The 20,262-nt window shown below is 43.3% G+C and overlaps 1 protein-coding gene across 1 annotated transcript; it reads left to right on the top strand.

Annotated features, from left to right (window-relative positions):
• The first annotated feature begins 9,124 nt into the window (after window positions 1-9,124).
• On the top strand, window positions 9,125-19,630 carry RNF114 (ring finger protein 114). Its single transcript, XM_005286224.4, has 6 exons — window positions 9,125-9,408; window positions 11,122-11,272; window positions 13,712-13,818; window positions 14,527-14,641; window positions 15,995-16,102; window positions 16,410-19,630. Exons 1-6 carry the CDS (start codon window positions 9,281-9,283, stop codon window positions 16,473-16,475), a joined length of 675 nt encoding a protein of 224 aa, XP_005286281.1. The 5' UTR covers window positions 9,125-9,280; the 3' UTR covers window positions 16,476-19,630.
• The last annotated feature ends 632 nt before the right edge of the window (window positions 19,631-20,262 follow it).

Consider the following 20,262-nt stretch of genomic DNA (forward strand, 5'->3'; position numbering starts at 1 on the left):
TGCGCCGCTCGTGGACCGTAATCTCGCGTGTGATGTCATAGAGAAGGATTTAAAGGGCTAGAGTAGCCTCTGGCAGGTTTTCTCCTACCCTGAGGGCTCTCCCTCTAGGCCTGCAGGGTACCTGGGGCCTGGCTACCCTGTCCAGCAGGGCCAGGGCTGGAAGCGGCCTGCTGAACAAAACTGGCCTTTTCACAACAGAGCGACTCTGACGACAGGGCACTGATTGTCCTGGGACATGCCTGGCCGCTGCCAGCCCAGCTAGAACTAGAGTCCAGTTCATCTGGAGCCTTGTTTGGTGAGGGTGCAGTTGGATCAGGCTTTGAGGCACTGACTAAGGGCTTGTCTACACTATAATATTTAGTTAACTTAAGTCTACATACAGCCACAGCAGTAATTAAAGTGGTATTTCACGTCCACACTATGCTCCTTCTCTCGATGGTGCGCATTCCCCCCGACAGTGCTTCCACTGACTGAAGTGGGGCACTGTGGGGCACTGACTGCTTGAGCACTCCGCCCCTGGTTGACAGCCCGAGCTGCTGGCCTGGTGCGGGGCTCACAGGTGGAGTATGGGGCTGGCAAGTTCCCTGCAACACAGCAGCAGCCCTGGGAGCCTCATCTGCAGGCAGGATTCTTGGTGCTGGCTAGGCTACCAGCTCCAGCGCAAGGAGCCTACCAGCAATGAAATTGAGTCCAGCTATCAGCCTTGAACGGGACTGACAGCCAACAGGAGATGTAAACAACACAGTGTCTACAAGGACATTGTATTGCCCTAACTACATCGACCTAACCGGAGCCTCTCACAGAGGTGGAGTTATTAAATCGGTGTAATGGGCAATTTACATCAGTGGGAGCAACATTGTAGTGTAGAAACTTCTAGAGTTAGGTCAACGTTAGCTGCCTTACATTGACCTAACTCTGTAGTGTAGACCAGGCCTCAATGACTGATAAGCTCCTCAGAGGCTTTACAACCAATGCCTCAGAATAGGACAAAGTTGCCACCCCACAGAATCTACCTTGAAAAGTAAAGGCTGTCTCCAAGCTTGGACCTGGCCACCTGTGGATGATTTAACTGTCAGAAAATGGTCAGGGGTGGAAAAAAATACTGTGAATACTTTTAAAGTTTTGACCTGGTTTAGTGGTTGCTGCATGACCTATACTGCACAGAGATCCAGAGAGGAGGATGAGCTTTGGTCAGTCTACAGTTATAGGTTCCAAAACTGCCAATGCATTACCAATGCTCTGTATTCAAGGAGTGTGGTTCAGGACCCCAAACCATGAGACTTGAAAATAAGTTGGGGGGGGGCGGTTAGTTTGCTTTTGCTTTTTGAGCTTTTAAGGTTCATGTTCTCCACCTTTTTCTAAAACCATGAGCTAGAAACATACTTTTAAATGAAAATTGAGATTTTCATGTAATTACAAGAATCCAGCAGCTGAGGCGTTAGGAAAAAAAAATTAAATATTGTAAGACTTGTGATAAAACGGTAAGAGTTGGCAACGCAGCATGGTATATTTCTTGGGACACCCATAGCACTCCAGCAGAACTGCTAAAAAACAATGACTTGTGGGGTGGCAACAGCATGCTGAACTACAGTGGAAGGAAGAAAAGTTTAGACAGGGTCACTGGGTTACTAGTCCTGCTTATACTCAGGATGGGATGGGATTCAATGACCCCAGAGAGTCAGAACCTTGGTCTAACATCTCATCTGAAAGATATTAAGGCCACTTCCAGCAGCACAATTTCCTCCCTTTCTAGGGAAGGAGAAATTAGTTCCATCATAATCACAGCAAAAAATTAATTGTCCTTTTAAATAATTCAGGATGTGGCTATTCAGTCACAACAATGAAATCAATTGATGAATCATGATACAATTATTTTATAAATTTCTCTAATCTCTGGTTGGTTTGAAAGCCACAAAAAAAGCAGCATTATCCTTTTCTAAGAAGATCAATATTTCTTACGTAGCCAGAGCAGTCCTGAAGGTAAATGAAGGGGAAAATAGCATTACATTTTGTTACTACAAGACACCCAAAACCATATGCAAGTAATAACATAATGAATAAAATGTGGACAACCTACAGCCTTGAGGCTAATGTCAAAAACCAGGCAGATTCTGCCTGCCAACTACAATTACTTACACTCTGTTGCTTTAGCTATTTTTTAAAGTATTTGTTTGTTTTTAGTAACAGGAACATTTACCTCTTGTTTCACTTAAGATCAGTCTGAAACTAACAAACTCCATTTCTTGTACATTCTGCTTGAAGAGAGCTGATTTTTGACGTCCAAGCCTGTTCACTTTTTCTGCTATGGTGACAGGTTTCAGAGTGGTAGCCGTGTTAGTCTGTATCAGCAAAAAGAACGAGGAGTACTTGTGGCACCTTAGAGACTAACAAATTTATTTGGGCATAAGCTTTCGTGGGCTAAAACCCACTTCATTGGATGCATGCAGTGGAAAATACAGTAGGAAGATATATATAGACACATGTCACGGCAAACCTGGTGGCTGAACTTTGTGACTTTGTCCTCACCCACAACTATTTCACATTTGGGGACAATGTATACCTTCAAGTCAGCGGCACTGCTATGGGTACCCACATGGCCCCACAGTATGCCAAGATCTTTATGGGTGATCTAGAACAACGCTTCCTCTCATCCCCTAATGCCCCTACTCTACTTGCGCTACATTGATTACATCTTCATCATCTGGACCCATGGAAAAGAAGCCCTGGAGGAATTCCACCATGATTTCAACAATTTCCATCCCACCATCAACCTCAGCCTGGACCAGTCCACACAAGAGATCCACTTCCTGGACACTAGTCCACACAAGAGATCCACTTCCTGGACAGTGCTAATAAGCGATGGTCACATAAACACCACCCTATACCTGAAACCTATTGACCGCTATACTTACCTACATGTCTCCAGCTTTCATCCAGACCACATCACATGGTCCAATATCTACAGCCAAGCTCTAAGATACAACCGCATTTGCTCCAATCCATCAGACAGAGACAAACACCTACACGATCTCTATCAAGCATTCTTAAAACTACAATACCCACCTGCTGAAGTGAAGAAACAGATTGACAGAGCCAGAAGAATACCCAGAAGTCACCTACTCCAGGACAGGCCCAGCAAAGAAAGTAACAGAACACCACTAGCTATCACCTTCAGTCCCCAACTAAAACCTCTCCAGCTCATCATCAAGGATCTTCAACCTATTCTGAAGGACAATCCCTCACTCTCACAGATCTTGGGATACAGGCCAGTCCTTGCTTACAGACAGCCCCCCAACCTGAAGCAAATACTCACCAGCAACCACACACCACACAACAAAAACACTAATCCAGGAACCTATCCTTGCAACAAAGCTTGTTGCCAACTCTGTCCACATATCTATTCAGGGGACACAATCATAGGACCTAATCACATCAGTCACACTATCAGAGGCTCGTTCACATGCACATCTACCAATGTGATATATGCCATCATGTGCCAACAATGCCCCTCTACCATGTACATTGGCCAAACCGGACAGTCTCTATGCAAAAGAATAAATGGACAAAAATCAGACGTCAAGAATTATAACATTCAAAAAACAGTCGGAGAACACTTCAACCTTCCTGGTCACTCAATTACAGACCTAAAAGGCGCAATTCTTCAACAAAAAAACTTCAAAAATAGACTCCAATGAGAAACTGCAGAACTTGAATTAATTTGCAAACTGGACACCATTAAATTAGGCCTGAATAAAGACTGGGAGTGGATGGGTCATTACACAAAGTAAAAACTATTTTCCCATGCTAATTTTTCCCCTACTGTTACTCACACCTTCTTGTCAACTGTTTGAAATGGGCCATCCTGATTATCACTTCAAAAGTTTTTTTTCTCCTGCTGATAATAGCCCACCTTAATTGATTAGTCTCGTTAGAGTTGGTATGGCAACACCCATTTTTTCATGTTCTCTGTGTATATTTATCTTCCTAGTATATTTTCCACTGCATGCATCCAATGAAGTGGGTTTTAGCCCACGAAAGCTTATGCTCAAATAAATTTGTCAGTCTCTAAGGTGCCACAAGTACTCCTCATTCTTTTTTCTGCTATGTGAACCATAATAGGCTTGTTGTTCTACTAACAATGTTTAGATTCTAAGGCTGCTGCTGGTGAGTGCTAATGTGTGTGTTTTACAGCTGAATAGAAACTGAGTGTTTTGCAAGACCAGCTCTGAATGTTTCTCTCTGTATGGCTACACTATAGTTGTTTTTTTCTCTGCATCTTCAGTGCCTTGTGTTCCACATATGGCAGGAGACTCCATCTGATAGAGCACTCAGTGAATTCAATTTTCAGGAGGCCTATAGCACTTTCAGCAGCAGCAACGTGTTAGCAAAGTCTAAACTGTAAGACAGAGAGTCAGGCACCATAAGATAAGGGCTTGAATCTGACACATTACAATTTTGCAGCTGGTTCAGAAATTGAAACTCAGGATGAAATCTACCCGTGGATATGCATGTGCTGTTAAAATGAGTGTTGTGAGCACAGTTCTGAGAAAAGAACAGAGACCTTCTGTCATTGGCAATGTATCCATGGCTTTGATTTTCTAATTCTGCTAGTTAAGTGACAAGTATCATTTGGCACATGAATGGAAACATTTGGCTTCACCTATACAGTATGTTTTCCTCCTGTATTTTTCCCTCTGTCTTCCTGATTTGCATTTCACACCCCTCCTCTCTCTATAACTTCCTCCCAACCAAATGTTAATTCTGAAACATTCAAAGTTTTACTTAAATCTTGCATAGCGGGACAGTGTGTTAGGACAATATCTGCAAAATGCCCCATACATAAATTGCTACCACTTTTGTTAAGAAAAGATGCTTATTTTTTTACCCTGCACTGTTGCAATCTTTTATAAAAAAGATTTATCATTATTCTGTTCAGTCACTCATAGACTTTAAGGCGAGAAGGGACCATAATGATCATTTAGTCTGACCTCCTGCAGATTGCAGGCTACAGAACCTCACCCACGCACTCCTGTAATAGACCCCTAATCTCTGAGTTACTGAAGTCCTCAAATCATGATTTAACGCAGTGGTCTCCAACATTTTACGCACAAGATCACCTTTTGAATTTAAGATCAACCCAAGATCTACCCTGCCCCTTCCCTGAGGCCCTGCCCTGTTCACTCCATTCCTCCCTCCCTCTGTCACTCACTCGCCTCCACCCTCACTCACTTTCACCAGGCTGGGGGGGGGGGGGAGTGAGTGCAAGCTCAGGGCTGGGGCCAAAGGGTTCGGAGTGTGGGAGGGGGCTCCGGGCTGAGCCTGGGGCAGGAGGTGGGGTGCAGGAGTGAGAGGTGCAAGCTCGGGGAAGGAGTTTGGGTGCAGAGGTCATATGGTCACACTGCACCTAATCTCATAGAATCCACTGGACATTTCATGAGTTTTACTTTTTATTAGTGTCATTTGTGGTTTATAGATCCAAAATCCTTCAGGGATTGTCACAAATCAGTGTAACATTCTCAACTGTGGGATGTGCATTGGTTGAGCCTAGGGTAGGGGGTTGGGGTGCAGGAGTGAGGGGTGCGGGCTCTGGGAGGGAGTTTGGGTGCAGGAGGGGGCTCTGGGCTGGAGCAGAGTGTTGGGGTGCGGAAGGGGGTGAAGGCTCTGGGAGGAAGTTTGGTGCAGGAGGAGGCTCCGGGCTGGGGCAGAGTGTTGGGGTGCGGGAGGAGGTATGAGGTGCAGGCTCCGGCCAGGAGGTGCTTACCACAGGTGGTTCCCGGTCAGTGGTGCAGCGGGGCTCAGGCAGGCTGCCTGCCCAGGCCCCATGCCGCTCCTGGAAGTGGCTGGCTGCTGGCATGTCTCTGCAGCCCTGGGGCGGGGAGGCAGCTCTGTGTGCTGCCCCCGCCCCCAGCACCGTCCCCCAGCTTCCAGCCAATCAGAGCTGCGGGGGCAATACTTGTGGGTGCGGGCAGTGCACGGAGACCTGCTGCTCCCCTCCACCCACCAAGGGTCGCAGAGATGTGCCAGCAGCCAGACACTTCCAGGAGCGGCATGGGGCCTGGGCAGGCAGCCAGCCTGAGCCCCGCTGCACCGGATCAAGCTTGGCTCCTCAACTGATTAGCCTGGAGCAGCACTTGGGCGAGCTCGGAGGTACTTGAGGCCATTCGGTCAGGACTGGAGGTAACTTTTAGTGGCCCAGCGATTGCAATCGACTGGCAGAGGCTCCAGGATCGACCAGTTGATCGCGATCGACGGGTTGGTGACCACTGATTTTAAGACTTCCAGTTACAGAGAGGCACAAAAGATTCACTGTACTGTATCAGACCATCGGTCTGTTAAAGTCTTGATCCTATATCTCACAGCTGCAGTGTTGCATATGTAAGTGTGATGAGCAGGAGCACAGAGGAACCCAGTTCTGCATTAATGGTTTATACCAGTGGTTCTCAAACTAGGGCCGCCGCTTGTTCAGGGAAAGCCCCTGGCGGGCCAGGCTGGTTTGTTTACCTGCCGCATCTGCAGGTTCGGCTGATCGCGGCTCCCACTGGCTATGGTTCGCCGCTCCAGGCCAATGGGGGCTGCAGGAAGGGTGGCCAGCACATCCCTCCGCCCGCTCCGCTTCCTGCAGCTCCCATTGGCCTGGAGCAGTGAACCCCGGCCAGTGGGAGCCGCTATTGGCCGAACCTGGGGACGGAGAAGGTAAACAAACCGGCCCGGCCCACCAGGGGCTTTCCCTGAACAAGCGGCGGCCCTAGTTTGAGAACCACTGTATAAACCACTCACTTCCTGGGTGTGGTGTTCTGTCTCATCAAGTGGCACCAAGGAGAAAGAGAGAGAAACAAACAATCAAACAAACAAACAAACAAAAATAGTTTGCTCTATAGCCTTAGCTAACAGCCAGTTGGCTTTTAGCTTATGCGATAGAGGCTCATGCACTGAAGTCCCCAGTTTGATCCTGCCCGCCACCAATGGAGTTACAATGTCAGTGCTTCTGCATCGCTGACAAGTAATTCCCGACTAATAGCAAAATTAAGGCTCAACAATCCTATAACTAAATATTTAATTGGAGTGATAAAGATGCTACTTAAGACCACCTCTCTTCAGACATGGCCATTCTTCCCCTAGCATTGCTTCTTTTTTACCCTGCACTGTTGCAATGGAGTAGACACGCAAGGGGCTTTATGCTTATTATTTGCTCATTCCACAGGGCTACGCTTTGGGCCTGTTCCAAAGCCCATTCAAGTCAATAGGAATCCTTTCATTGACTTCACTGGGCTTTCAATGGCCCCCACTGCTTAGTACTTGCACCCACACATAGCTTCTGCTCACACTTAACCGCAGTACAGCAGCCTTATGTTCCCTGTTGCACAGTGAACAAGGATTTACAAGATCAAATCATAAATCATAAGGTGCCACAAGTACTCCTCGTTCTTTTTGCAGATACAGACTAACACGGCTGCTACTCTGAAACCTGCCACCAAATAGTGGCCAATACCTGCCATTTCAGGGGAAGATGAAACCTGCCAATAACACACTTAGTCAGTTGTTCAATATTGTATATGGCATGACAGAGTGTGCCCTGCAGTAAAGTATTTAAGCCATGAGGCATGAGATTTGGCATTCCTATTTTAGCATTACTATGAATATTTCTGGCCATATTTTCTAGCCTGTTTTAAAGTCAAGATTTGGTTTCAGCCTTTGATCTCCTGATGCAGTGGATTCTCCAGGCTAACTAGTCAGTATGGGGGAGAAAGTATTGTTTTAAATTTACCCCCCGCCCCCAGTGTATTGTCACCTGTTGACCTCCTCATATTATGGGATGGCATGAAGAGAAGGAGCTGAGCTCCTTTCACTTATCCAGTCATAATCTGAAGTATCTCAACCAAAGCCCCTTATTCTTCTGCACTGTGTCCCCCCCTCCTTCTCTCCTTAGATATGTGCAACCCCAGTCTCTAACCATCTTCAGGGTCCATCTCCTATGTAGCACTTACACATTTCTAGTCCAGGCTGTTTCAGTAGAGGTGAAAGATGTGTTCTCATGCTAATTATAATAATCTTACATATAGTACCTGAATCCTACTTATTAATTAGTATTATTAATCATGTTTATTACAATAGTATTTAAAGATCAACCAAGAATGGGGTCCCATTGTAAAAGGCACTGTACTAACACAGAGTAATGGATGGGCCCTGCCTTGAGGAGTTTACAACTGAAATAGACCAGACAGACACCAAGTGGGGGAAGAGGTACACCACACATGCTGAGTGAACAATGAGGGCAACAAACATGTTAGTGCCACTTTTGGGGGGCAGTGGAGCTAGTTAGGAAAGGCTAAGCTAAATGGAAAAGGAAGAGTAGTGGGACTGGGCAGGGGAGAAGATGGTAAGAGGGGCAAGGGTGGAGTAAAGCAGAGGTGAAAGGACTATGAAGGGGAGGGTTACAGCAAAGAGCCCATCTGCACAGGGCAGAGAACGTCCTCTCAAAACGAGGAATTTCTCTGAATGTCTAGAGGTCTCTGCTTTGGCTGCCAGCTGGAGTCTATGGCTCCATCCTCTCTGGAGTTACCTTTCCCCCTAAGGCCACATGGGAGGAGGTGTGAAAGAAAAGACACCACTTGGGTCCTGGTGACTCCATGGTAAGTACTGCATGAGCTGTACACACAGAAAATCACTGAAATGCAGCCACATCTGCGGTGGAAGGTGGCAGCTCAAGGCCCATGTCACGCCACATACCCCTAGAGGGAAGGAGAGAGGAAATTTTAGCTCATCTACCAATGTCTGGTTGCATCTATGCCATGTTGCATCCCTTTTCTCCATTACCTAGCTGTGCTCTACTGCCCCAGGCACGCCCTTCTGTGCCTGTGCCCATGCCTGGGTATTTTCCTACCCACAACCAGACATTCCTTTACTGGGGTCACCTCCTGCCCAGCTGTGACCCCTGGCCACACCCCTTGCCCACAGCCTCCTCACTGGCTGCCCCCGGCCCTGCTAGTCCTTCACCAGCCTACCCACGCCCTTCCCTGCTCTCGCCACGCCCAGCTCAGCCCTGGGCAGAAAAGCGCCTGACTGGGTGTGGGCGGAGCTGAAGAGAATGGGCCCGCCCCGGGGCGTGGCCTGGCGGCGACGGGGCGTGGTTCGAAAAAGCTGCTGTGTTGCGCGTGCGGGTTAGGCCGCCGCCCGTTGCCTACTCGGGTGGGCGTGGCGGAGCGCCGGCCCCTTTGGGCCGCCGTCGCGGCGCTGGGGTTGCTTTGCGGAAGTGCACCGGGGGGCGGCCGGCCGGTGGAAGATGGCGGGGGTGGAGAGCAGCTCCCGGTACCCGGAGGGATCGGCGCTTCAGGACCCGCTGTCCCGCTTCACCTGCCCCGTCTGCTTGGAGGTGTTTGAGAGCCCGGTGCGGGCCCCCTGCGGCCATGTGTGAGCGGACACCGGGGATGGCCTGGCGCGGGACCGGGGGAGGATCTGGCACCTGGCGGGGGGGCTCCGTGATGGCAGGGGCTGGGCAGTGGCGGGGAGATCCATGGGGAACGGGGGCTCAGAGTAAGTGGGGCCTAGGCGCGGGCACTTAGCGGCTTCTGGAGGGGGTTAGGAGGGAGCTGTCCTCAGTGTAGGGCGGCCTGTGCCCCCAGCCCTGGGGAGAGGGTCTGAGCCCTGCCGGAGGAATGGGCCTGTGAATGCTGTAAGATCCCCGCCAAGAGCTCTCCCTGGGCTTTAACCCCCCTCTCCCCCGGAGCCTGTTAACTCCTACGGGCCAGCGGGGCCCAAAGCCACCGGTCATGTAGTTGAGGGGGAGTTTTGCCTGAGTAAGGATTGAGGGATTGGGCCCTTAGTGGGATCGCTTTCGAGCAGCTGGCAGAAAATCCGACGGGCCAAACGGCCAGCAGTGAGCGCGGGGAATTCCGAAGGCTGGGAAAGGGGGGAGAACCAGCGGGCAGATTCTTGGAAACGATACCAGGGAGGGAATCGAAACCGAAGCGGTTTGGTTGTAGGCAGTGTGCGCTGGCGAAGGGGAAGTGTTGAATGGATTAAGGAAGAAGTTCGGCCTTTTTCTTTTCGGTCTATGGACTCATCTGCTGTGAAGTGGTGTGAATCTTTTATGGAAAGTGAAGTGAGGTTTTTTACCCACGAAAGCTTATGCCCAAATAAATCTGTTAGTCTTTAAGGTGCCACCGGACTCCTTGTTGTTTTTGTGGATACAGACTAACATGGCTACCCCCGATATTAAATAAAATGTGGGTGATATGAGCTAAGGAGAGAAGGACTATGCGTGGGATACTGACAGGATGGGTGGGGTAGGCAGAAACAAGATATCTGCTTGGCTCTGACTAAAGTGAAACTTAATTACAGTTCTGTCTGTGCTGGGACAAGGTGCCCTCCCTGCCAGTAAAATTCACAGGAGACAGCCTCTAAGAGGAAATATGCCCTCAGGTCAGACCTGCCTAAGGCTAACCACCATTTGCTTACATACCTTTAAACACAGTTTTCCTTTTCTGCACTAAGGGTAAAGTTATGGTCACAGTTGTCAGTTAAAATGTTCTAGTTAATGTTTTCTAACATGAGATTTTCTTAGCTGATATGAACTGTAAGCTTTATGGGGAAGGAACAATGTACATCCCCTTGGAGTTCTGGGGTCTGAAGAAAAGGGCTTTGCAGAGGTATCTGAGACCCCTTCTTTCTCTGCATGCAACTAAGGGGAATAGTTAGGTCATTTTTACAAGTTGCATTTCAGATTACTATAACTGAAAGATCAAAGGAATATTTTTTTCAATTTGTTTACTTTGTGTTTGACAGCACTTTGTTTAGTCAGCTTCACTATGTAATTGTTGGTTTGTTTGGGTTTTTGTGTTTGAAACAGTGAAGAGAAACTTTGACAAGAGGAAAATGTGGCATAAACCATAAATTGGCAAGAGCATTCAGGGACAGGGACATGACTTGAAACTGCTTTTAAATTGACTAGATTTACGGTGACTTGACTGTCTCTTAGCATATCAACAGGTTGCTATTTGTCAGTGGATGTTGTCACTTGTGATTTCTATTTCCTGTAGGGTAGGTCTGTGGGTATTTTAATTAGAACAGTGCAAATATGTTCTACAACATGCATTTTTACAAATCATATTTCTCCCATATTAGCTTTTGCACTCCATGCCTGCAGGAATGTCTGAAGCCTATTGAACCAGTTTGTGGAGTCTGCCGCAGTACCCTGTCTCCTGGCAGTAGAGCTCTGGACCTGGAAAAGCAAATTGAAATGACAGAAACCACTTGTGATGGCTGCAATAAAAAAGTATGAAAGCACAAAAAAAGAAGTACATACATGGCTGAACTAGGCAAACAGCTAGCATGGAAATACAATATTTGCACATCCGCTTTCTAGGGAATAAACCATCAGAACTTTAATTGTGATAAATAATCCATGTGGACTGCTTGTAGGGTAACATTAAGAGGTTTCCCTTTCCCCTGCCTGCTGTTTTTTCATTAGGAGGTGGGTTTCAAGTAGAAATATACAGTTAACATGAAGCTGAAGATGCAATAGGCTACTGAGCTACATGCACTTCTGCAGGGGTAAATTCTGTTCTGTAAATACAGTACAAAGTGAAAACTGTCTTAAGGGACAGACAGACTGGTTTCTTAATGAAAATTTTCTACTATAAAAAGGTATAGCAGAATTTTATTCACTATGTTTGGGGTAGTCAGTTAAGACAAAACTGTCTAAGGATAGTCTTTTCTATAGATGTGACATTCACAAGCAGATTCTGTGTATGGAAAAATACTTTAATACATTTTATTTCTAATGGTAGGGAAGTAGTATTTCTTCCTCAGTGGAATTACTAGTACTTCATGTGAACAATGCAGTTTAGGAATTATTGGACACCAGGTAGGGTTGCCAGTTTTGTTTGGACATATGCCTGGAAGTTTCATCACATGACATAGTCTTTATTAAAGATTAATCTTTAATTCCTGGAGACCCCAGGATAATCTTGGAGGATTGGCAACCCTAACACCAGGTGATAGGTGCTATAAATAATAAGAAACACTAATGAACTTTTGTTACTTTGTTATATGGCACAAAGAGTGAAACTTCTACAGTGAACATAGTCCTACATCTAAATATTAAGTTAATTTCCTCAAAGTGAATCAAAGATTAAGCATTTAAAACTATTTAAGGAACATTGTCATGTTAAATATACTTTTTCTATCTATGGTTACTAAAAGTCCCCTCCCGATTAAATAAAATGTGATTTTTTTTTAAGTTTCTCATTTTTATGCTGTTTGCTTTTTGTATTTAATTTAGCTTAAGAAAGTGTAACAGCCCAATGAGTTTCACTTTTGTTTCTGGTTGGTTTCATTTTTGTGTGATAATGTTAGATTAGCGTCCTACTGAACTACAGTCATTCCCATTCTCTCCCTCTCTGCCCCAGTGACTCTTCTACTGTCTATAAATATTTAAACAATTGTTGGACATAGAGAGAAAATGGGAACTACTGTCTAGTCTGGTGGTGAAGGCATCCACCTGTGAGTTGGGAGATCCCAGGTCCAGTCCCCCTGCTCCAATCACTCATTATTTATCAATAGTGGAGCAACTTTGACAGGAGAGATTGAGGGAGCCCTACATCAGAATACCACATAGCTCAGTGGTTAGAGTGCCCTCCTAAGAGGTGGGGGGACCGCTTCTTCTTCTTCTCTGGCAGAGGTGGGGAATTAAACCTGGGTTTCCCTCATGCCAGGCAAGTGCTTTCACCACTGGGCAGGTGGGCAGCAGCAGCATTACTACTGCCGAATGCCTGTCTTCCCCCTCATTTGTGGGCCCCTCTGGGGCTTTGATGGGAGATGGGTGTCCAGACACCCAGAGGGAGGCAGCAGTGTGCATGCCCACAAGCAGAAACATAGGTGCTGAGGGAATTTTCATTCTGAAAAATGTAGGTGCTTACAGAGATTTGTAGTTTTATGTATTGCAGTAGAGCCAAAACTGGGTCTTTGGTGGCTAAACACCTTTGTGGATCCCACCCTTCATAACTAATGTTTAAATATCTTTGATCTTCCCTTGATGATGCAGCTCTTGGTATGTCTCACTGGTGTCAAGACCACACTTAAAACCATTTTCTTTTTAGAATTAATAAAGATGCTAGTGGTTTAACCTTGGTAAATATGTTAACCAGAACAACATAGCTAGCTGGACTTTGATTACTAAAGTTCTGTTTAGGAAAGAACCTTTGTCCTCTGCATTTCTTTGGCACTCTTAATGTGTCCCTGTCATAATACTCCATGAGGTAGATTTTAGAGTATATCATCTGACAGTAGCCTACTTCCATTTGATCCTGTTGTTGCAGGGAATAGTGAAGGGAAGATCTAGAAAACTGACTCAGTGCAAAATGGATATAGTACTTTTCTGCATCTAAAGGGAATATAAAATAAGAATTACAATGGTCAGGTAAACAAGGAGTCAGCTGTCCTGGGCAATATAATGCATTGTGTCGTTAACAAAAGAGTGTTATAGCTTCACTAACCTAGCTTCTATTTTATAGCTCTCTATTCTGTTCTGTCCCATGTGCCAAAACATTTAGCTTTCGCTACTTCAGTCTCATCTGAACACGAAGCTTCTTCTTATAGCAGATTGTTTCTAGATTCCACTGTTTATTTGCAATCCTTTTTTAAATTTTTAATTGAAAATAACCTTGCCTGTTAACTGTCTGTCTCTCTCTCTCTCTCTCTGTTGCTTACCTAGATGTACCTCTCAAAGATGCGTAGTCATGCAGCTTCTTGTTCAAAATACCAGAATTATATAATGGAAGGCGTTAAAGCTGTAACTAAAGACCCACCTCGTAACACCAGGTAACTATGCCTCTTGAAACATTCCTTTTTCAGATTGGTCAGAGGGATGCTGTTGGGTAACTGCTGCCCAAAACTAAGGTTTTGGACAGTACTGGTTTTAATTATTCCAGTGCATTGCACCTGTGTGCCAGCAAGTGAGACTGAAAGCAAAACAATATTAGCTCTTCACTTATTTTGCACAACATTTACTTTAATCCTCTGATACTGATATTAGCTAGGCCCTAATCCTGCAGTTGAGTGCAACAGACATGCTGCTCCATTGACTTAAATTGCCCAAGCAGACTATTGCAGGATCAGGTCCTAGGTAAGGAAATGACTGCACTGCTCTATTAATCTGCACTGTAGCATATCTAGCACTTAATTGTGTGGTTTATTAAAGTGCTGCAAAATTATAATGAAGAAAGCAACTTGATGAATAGTGTGTATATATACTTAGCTACAACTAATATTTTTAGATGCTGAAGAATAAGTGCTGTATAAATGCTAATTGTATTAAGAATTGTGCTGTTTAAGATATCATCTGGTAACTAATAAAGAAAGCAGGTTCTTAAATTCAGATTGCTTGCATACCATACACTAAGGGTTTAACTTCTGAGTAGTCTGTATTTGAAATATCCTCTGTCAGGTGACCTTGAATAGCCAGAGACTCTCTCTATTTTAATTCATCTTTCTATGATGTAATTTTTTTATTTATTTTATTTTTTACAGGAATGTTCCAAATCGTTTTACCTTTCCTTGTCCTTACTGCAGTGAGAAAAACTTTGATCAGGAAGGACTAGTTGAACATTGCAAAAAATACCACAGCATGGATGCAAAACAAGTGGTAATATTTACAGTATCAACTCAGTACAACAGTTTTGATGAGGAAATCTGGTAATCTCTGGGAAACTACAGAATCAGGGCCCTCACACATAAGCATGTCCTTAACTTTAAGCATTTGGGTACTCCTGTTGACTCCAGTGGGACTACTCATGAAAATAAAATTAAGTACGTGCATATTTGTTTGCAGGATTGGGGCCTAACTGTAAAAGTCTGAACTTGGGTGTGACACGATCACAGGTGCACCCACTTTAAGCCATTCTTTCATATTTAAACTTTTTTTCTAAGTATTACAGCCTCAAAATTAAAATACTACATAGTAGTAGTAATTTAATAAAACAAACATCTGGAATAAAATACCAATTTAGATAATGTCAAAAACATACTTTTTTGAGGTGGGGGGGAGGAAGCCCCTGGACAGACAAACTTTCATAAGGATATTAAGGTGTCTTAGAATTAACAAGTATTAACACATGCCTATACTGCAGCTTGTAAAAACTCAGTTTAAAAAAAAAAAATCTTAAACTGCCTGCACCTGCAGATTATTCACAATGGCTCATGTAGAATGAAGTTTTATCATTAGATCTTCTCTAAACTATTCCGTACATGCTCAGTAAAAGAGTAGATCACTAATCTGATGATAAAAATGTCTCGTAATTGATGAAAATTCTATCTGCAGGTATGGCAGGAAGTAGACCAGAAGCTGCAAAACTTACAGAAATTGAGCTCTAATAATTAATAGCTCTTTCCTTTGTCCCAAGGGTGGCTCTGGTATCTTCAGGAAATGCCTCAAGTTTCTTGGTTTAGAAAGGAATATTCTCTTTTTCCATGCAGACATGTATCTTCTGCAAGGGCATGATGGGGGAGAAAATATTTTTTTATTCTTGAAAAACAGGGAGGATGAAATACTTCTACAAAACAAGGAACTTTATTCAATATTCTAACTGTCAGTACACAGAGGTAGCTCAAAATTAGCAGTTAAATTCAGAAACCTAAAATCTGAATAGAATTCAGTGAGGAACCAAATATTCTAGTGTTAAATGATTTGGCAAAATGTTCTAAATTTGTTTCCTGTGACATATGAGTGTCTTATGAGGTCGTGGTTGTGTTTGTAATCGCCATAAGCCTATAAAATCTTTTTTTTTCTTTCATTTCTTTTACAGTTCTCTGTTTTTTAAATCAGATATTTTGCCAGGGAGGGAACTGGATTTCAAGAGGCAAACCTAGATTCCAAGGACTGTTGTAATGAGACTGGTCTCCAAAGAAGTCTTTGGTTCTGAGGATATTCCCCGTGAACTCAAATATAAACATAATTCAGTATTTGGGTAAAATTTGTTTTCATGTTTTTTTCTCTAAGGTTTGCCCAATTTGTGCCTCGATGCCATGGGGAGATCCAAATTACAGGAGTGCTAACTTCATGGAACATCTTCAACGGCGACATCAGTTTTCCTATGATACTTTTGTGGTATGTAATGAGTGCATACTGTTAAAAATCTATTGCTCCTGTAATATCTGTTGTGGCTTGGATTAGGTTTTTGAAGATAGAAATGCCACTAATAGCTGTTTTAGGATATTTCTTAATCTTGGGCTATAGCAAAATAGCAACTGTTAAAATATTTTTTTTATGAGGTAGACAAATCGTGTTAGGTAGCTTGTGTGTGGGCATTTATGGATTTTTAAGTACCTACGCTTTCTGAATGTTTGTTCTCATTAGTATCCTTATTCAATTATGAAGTCAAGTTTCTAATGTACGCTGCCTCTTTTGTCTTTAGGATTATGATGCTGATGAAGATGACATGATGGCACAGGTTTTACTACGTTCCTTGAGGGATCAGTGAACTAAGTGGGAGATGAACTGTATGATACCAACCTTCCATTAGGGGAAAATACACAGCATCCCTGACACCTGTCCCCTCTCATCCCAAGATGATCCCAGACATCTGAAAATAAATATGGAAGATTTTTGAAGAATTGCAGTTTCTTGGCTCCAGTACCTGATCTCTCCATACATTACTATGGGTCTTGTCTATGTTAGTGGTCTCTTTGCTGCTGCTCATCCTCTTCAGGGTAGTTCTCTTGCTTCCTTCACTCCAAAGGCTTGACTACACTTGAAACACTACAGCCGCATAGCTGCGCTGCTGTAGCACTTCAGTGAAGATGCTGCCAACGTCAACAGGAGGGGTTCTCCTGTCCGTGTAGGTAATCCACCTCTCTGAGAGGCAGTTGCCAGGTCAACAGAAGAGTTCTGTCAACCTAGCGTTGTCTATACTGAGGGTTAGGTCAGCTTAACTAAATCACTCGGAGGTGTGGATTTTTTCACATCCCTGAGCGACGTAGCTGGATTGACCTAACTTTTTAATGTAGGTCTAAGGCCTGGTCTGTGCTTAAAACTTTTACTGGTGTAGCTATGTTGGTTAGAGGTGTGGAGAAACCCACATCCCTGACAGACATAGCTATGTCAGCAAAACTCCCAGTGTAGATGCTGCCACGTTGACATAAGAGTGCTTCTCTTGGCATAGAAGTGGTGGTGGTGTTCCTATACTGGCAGAAAAACTTAGTACACTGCATCTCCACTAGCAGGCTATGCTGGTAAAGGCTCTGTAGTGTAGACACACAGCTTAAGTTTAGCCAGTTGTCTCCACATTACTGCTGCCTGCTCTCATTTTCCTTCCCCTGTCCCTGTATCCTTCTGCTCTCTATGTTCCTCTCTGATTTCCTCAGATCTCATAAACATTATAAAGCTTCAAGAAGGAATGGCCTAAATTGACTGTTGAAGACTATTAAAAACAAAACAAAAAACCACTTGAAAATATATCTTCCTAAATGTTGATTGAGCATTGGAAGCCATTTTTGGTGAATGGAAACTCTGATTTTGGATGCAACTGTCAGAAATTGGTTTGAATTTTAAGATTACCTAATACAACTATGGACTATACTTTCTTTTAACAGGGTTTCTAATGCTGGTAGTCAGCCTAAAGGCTATACGTAATACATTGTAATAAGTAATAAAATATTACTAATACACAATACATTGCCTAAATAATGAGTCTTTAAATTATACACTAACAATTCTGTGCACCTGCATAAAGAACTGATTCACCATATTTATTTAGTTCAGCAGCTGCATGTTACATACTAGCATAAATTATAAATAACTGTATTCTGGTGACAAATTTCTAGCCTAGAAAGTAAAAGTCTGTATTAAAAAGATAGTTCTTACTATTTAAAAAAAAAAAAAAATCCACAGGATGTATTTTTCTTTGTAAGTGTTACGTCTAATATTAATCAATCTTATGTGCTGTCTTGACATTTTATTTTTTTTATGTCTTCGGCATTGATTTTCTACAGTTTGAACCATTAAGCATTAAATGCAGCCTTTCACTGACAGAGGAATTCAAAAGCAAAACACTTCACTTTTACCTCTGCTTTGTTTTTTAAACTATAAAATGTTCCTATACATTTTCAGTTGTCCTGTTCCTCAGGACAACCTGGGAGTAACAAATTGGATTGATAATATGCAGCGCTTATACCCACTCTGTACACTTTAGAAATTCTAACAATGGCTTGAACACCTGATTTTAAATTAGATTTTCAGGTGTCTTTTGAAAGATGTGATTTTAAACAGGTGAAGCTGTACTTAGAATATGGTCTTCATGTAATGTGTATATACAGGTATAGTTTTGTGGCGGACAGGTGGAAAGCCACACAACTCAAATATGTGGCACACAAAGGTACGGTGCATTCCATTTAAAATGTGTGACTGTAACATGCAAATCATAGTGTCTGTAATTACTGTTTCATATGCAGTGACTCACTTGATTTATGATGTCCCTTCTGTTGATAGGTCAAGTGTAGCACTCCAACACTTCCCCATGTACATGGAGCCAAAAGCTTCATTACTTCATGTCTGTTGGGGGGTGAGCTTCAATCTGATATGAAAGAAGACTAACGCTGATTTTGTTATGTCTAATGGTAACTATTGCACTAAAAACTTCATTGTCTGAAACTGAAGTAAAACTGCGCCGGGTCTGTGCTTTCAGAATTGACTGGATTTGCATACCTAACTTCAGCACACGGTTAGAATTACTTGCACAAATTAAGCACCTAAATGCTTGTGCAATTCAGAACATGCAATTCTGAAAACTAGGGCCCAGAGTATGTTTTATTGATGCATACCCCAGGGAATTATTTTTCTATAATTATGTATAGTTTAATCATCTTTAGAGTCTTTGTCAACTGGCTGTAACTTTGAGACCATGTATTGGTGACAATAGAATTCAGACATGTCATCTAATGACCTCTACTAGTGTAGTGGTTTATGTCCAAGTGGTTTACTATTAATTCCATTAATGGCCAGCAGTTGATATTACCTTTCTAGAAAATGCTTTTTGTTTTGGTTTAATTTTTTTTTTAAATTGATAAGTTAGCACTTAGAAGCTTCGAAGGACTGGAGTCCCATCAGCTAAGCCTCCCATCTCTACTGGGTCTTTAACTCACTTTTTTGAACTGCTCTAAGTAGTGGTTTAAAGAGTTCCAGCTAAAATGGTTTGTTTGACATTTGGCCTCATCCACACAGGCTGGGCAAGTTACGTTTAAACCATTTTTAAATTGAACTTTGTTTTTAATATGACTTTTTTGCTAATTTGGAACAGATCAGTAATCTGCTTGACTTGTGTGTTGAATTTTGAAGAGAGTTTCATACAGTGCTATGAAAATATAAACTACTATGTATTTTTGATACTCTGCTCGGCAGAGATGTTAACATCTTTCAACACTTTTGGTGGAAGCTCCTAATATGGAATTATAGAATTTCTAGGTTCTGGCTAGAACCCAAAGTCTTGTAATACACTGACTGATTCCAGATTTCTGCTAGTATTTAAGTGCACTTCCATGTAATTCCGATAAGATGTTTCAGAAAGCATCTAAGCAATTAAATTGTCTTGTTCTGGCTTTTGAAGACAAGGTATAAATAAATTTCATATAATTTATAAAATGTTATCTTTATGTAAACTTTTGTAACTTCCCCCCATGGTTCCATATTGTTCTCACAGCTCCTCCCTGAAGGAAAGCTGTAGCTAGCTCCATAACACATCACCTGGGTCCAATAGAAATGGATGGATACAGACACAAGAGACTACAGCTCAGTCTATGCAGAGATATTTTGTATAGGTTTTTAACATTGGCAGCCGCTATGCTGGTTCTAAATGTTTTAAATGCAAATGTAGACCAGACTACTTTTTAAAACCAGTTCAGATAAGCATGATTCAGACTGAGCTGGCAGTAACTCTTATCTGATTGGGTTTTGTTTGGTGTACATTAGCTCTTAACACTTGTACTTGAGGCTTTGCATGAAAATGGCCACTTCATGCTACACTTGCATGCTGTTGTATTTGTTGGTGCTGAAGTCACTGCTACCAATGATGCACCACATAAAGTAGTAGTACAGGTCAAAACAAAACAAACACTGGTGCAGCTGCACTTGATACTAAAGGTGTGTACTAAGTTTTCTAGGGTAGACCAGGCCTAGTTGGTGTAGGAGGACCATCCCATGGATCTTTATCATATTCTGTAGCATTTGAGCATTCCTAGTTTGTAGTTCTTCTGGCTGTAAAGAATAACGTGAAT

The sequence above is a fragment of the Chrysemys picta genome, chromosome 13, assembly GCF_011386835.1.
Source record: "Chrysemys picta bellii isolate R12L10 chromosome 13, ASM1138683v2, whole genome shotgun sequence".
Taxonomy (NCBI): domain Eukaryota; kingdom Metazoa; phylum Chordata; order Testudines; family Emydidae; genus Chrysemys; species Chrysemys picta.

What these genes read in the sequence shown, in the direction of transcription:
- RNF114 (XM_005286224.4), top strand. Translation starts at nt 9,281, where the DNA reads ATGGCGGGGGTGGAGAGCAGCTCCCGGTACCCGGAGGGATCGGCGCTT. An exon ending in GTGATGGCTGCAATAAAAAA is followed by an intron (nt 11,273 to 13,711) that starts GTATGAAAGCAC and finishes TTGCTTACCTAG; the next exon opens with ATGTACCTCTCAAAGATGCG. An exon ending in TTTCCTATGATACTTTTGTG is followed by an intron (nt 16,103 to 16,409) that starts GTATGTAATGAG and finishes TTTTGTCTTTAG; the next exon opens with GATTATGATGCTGATGAAGA.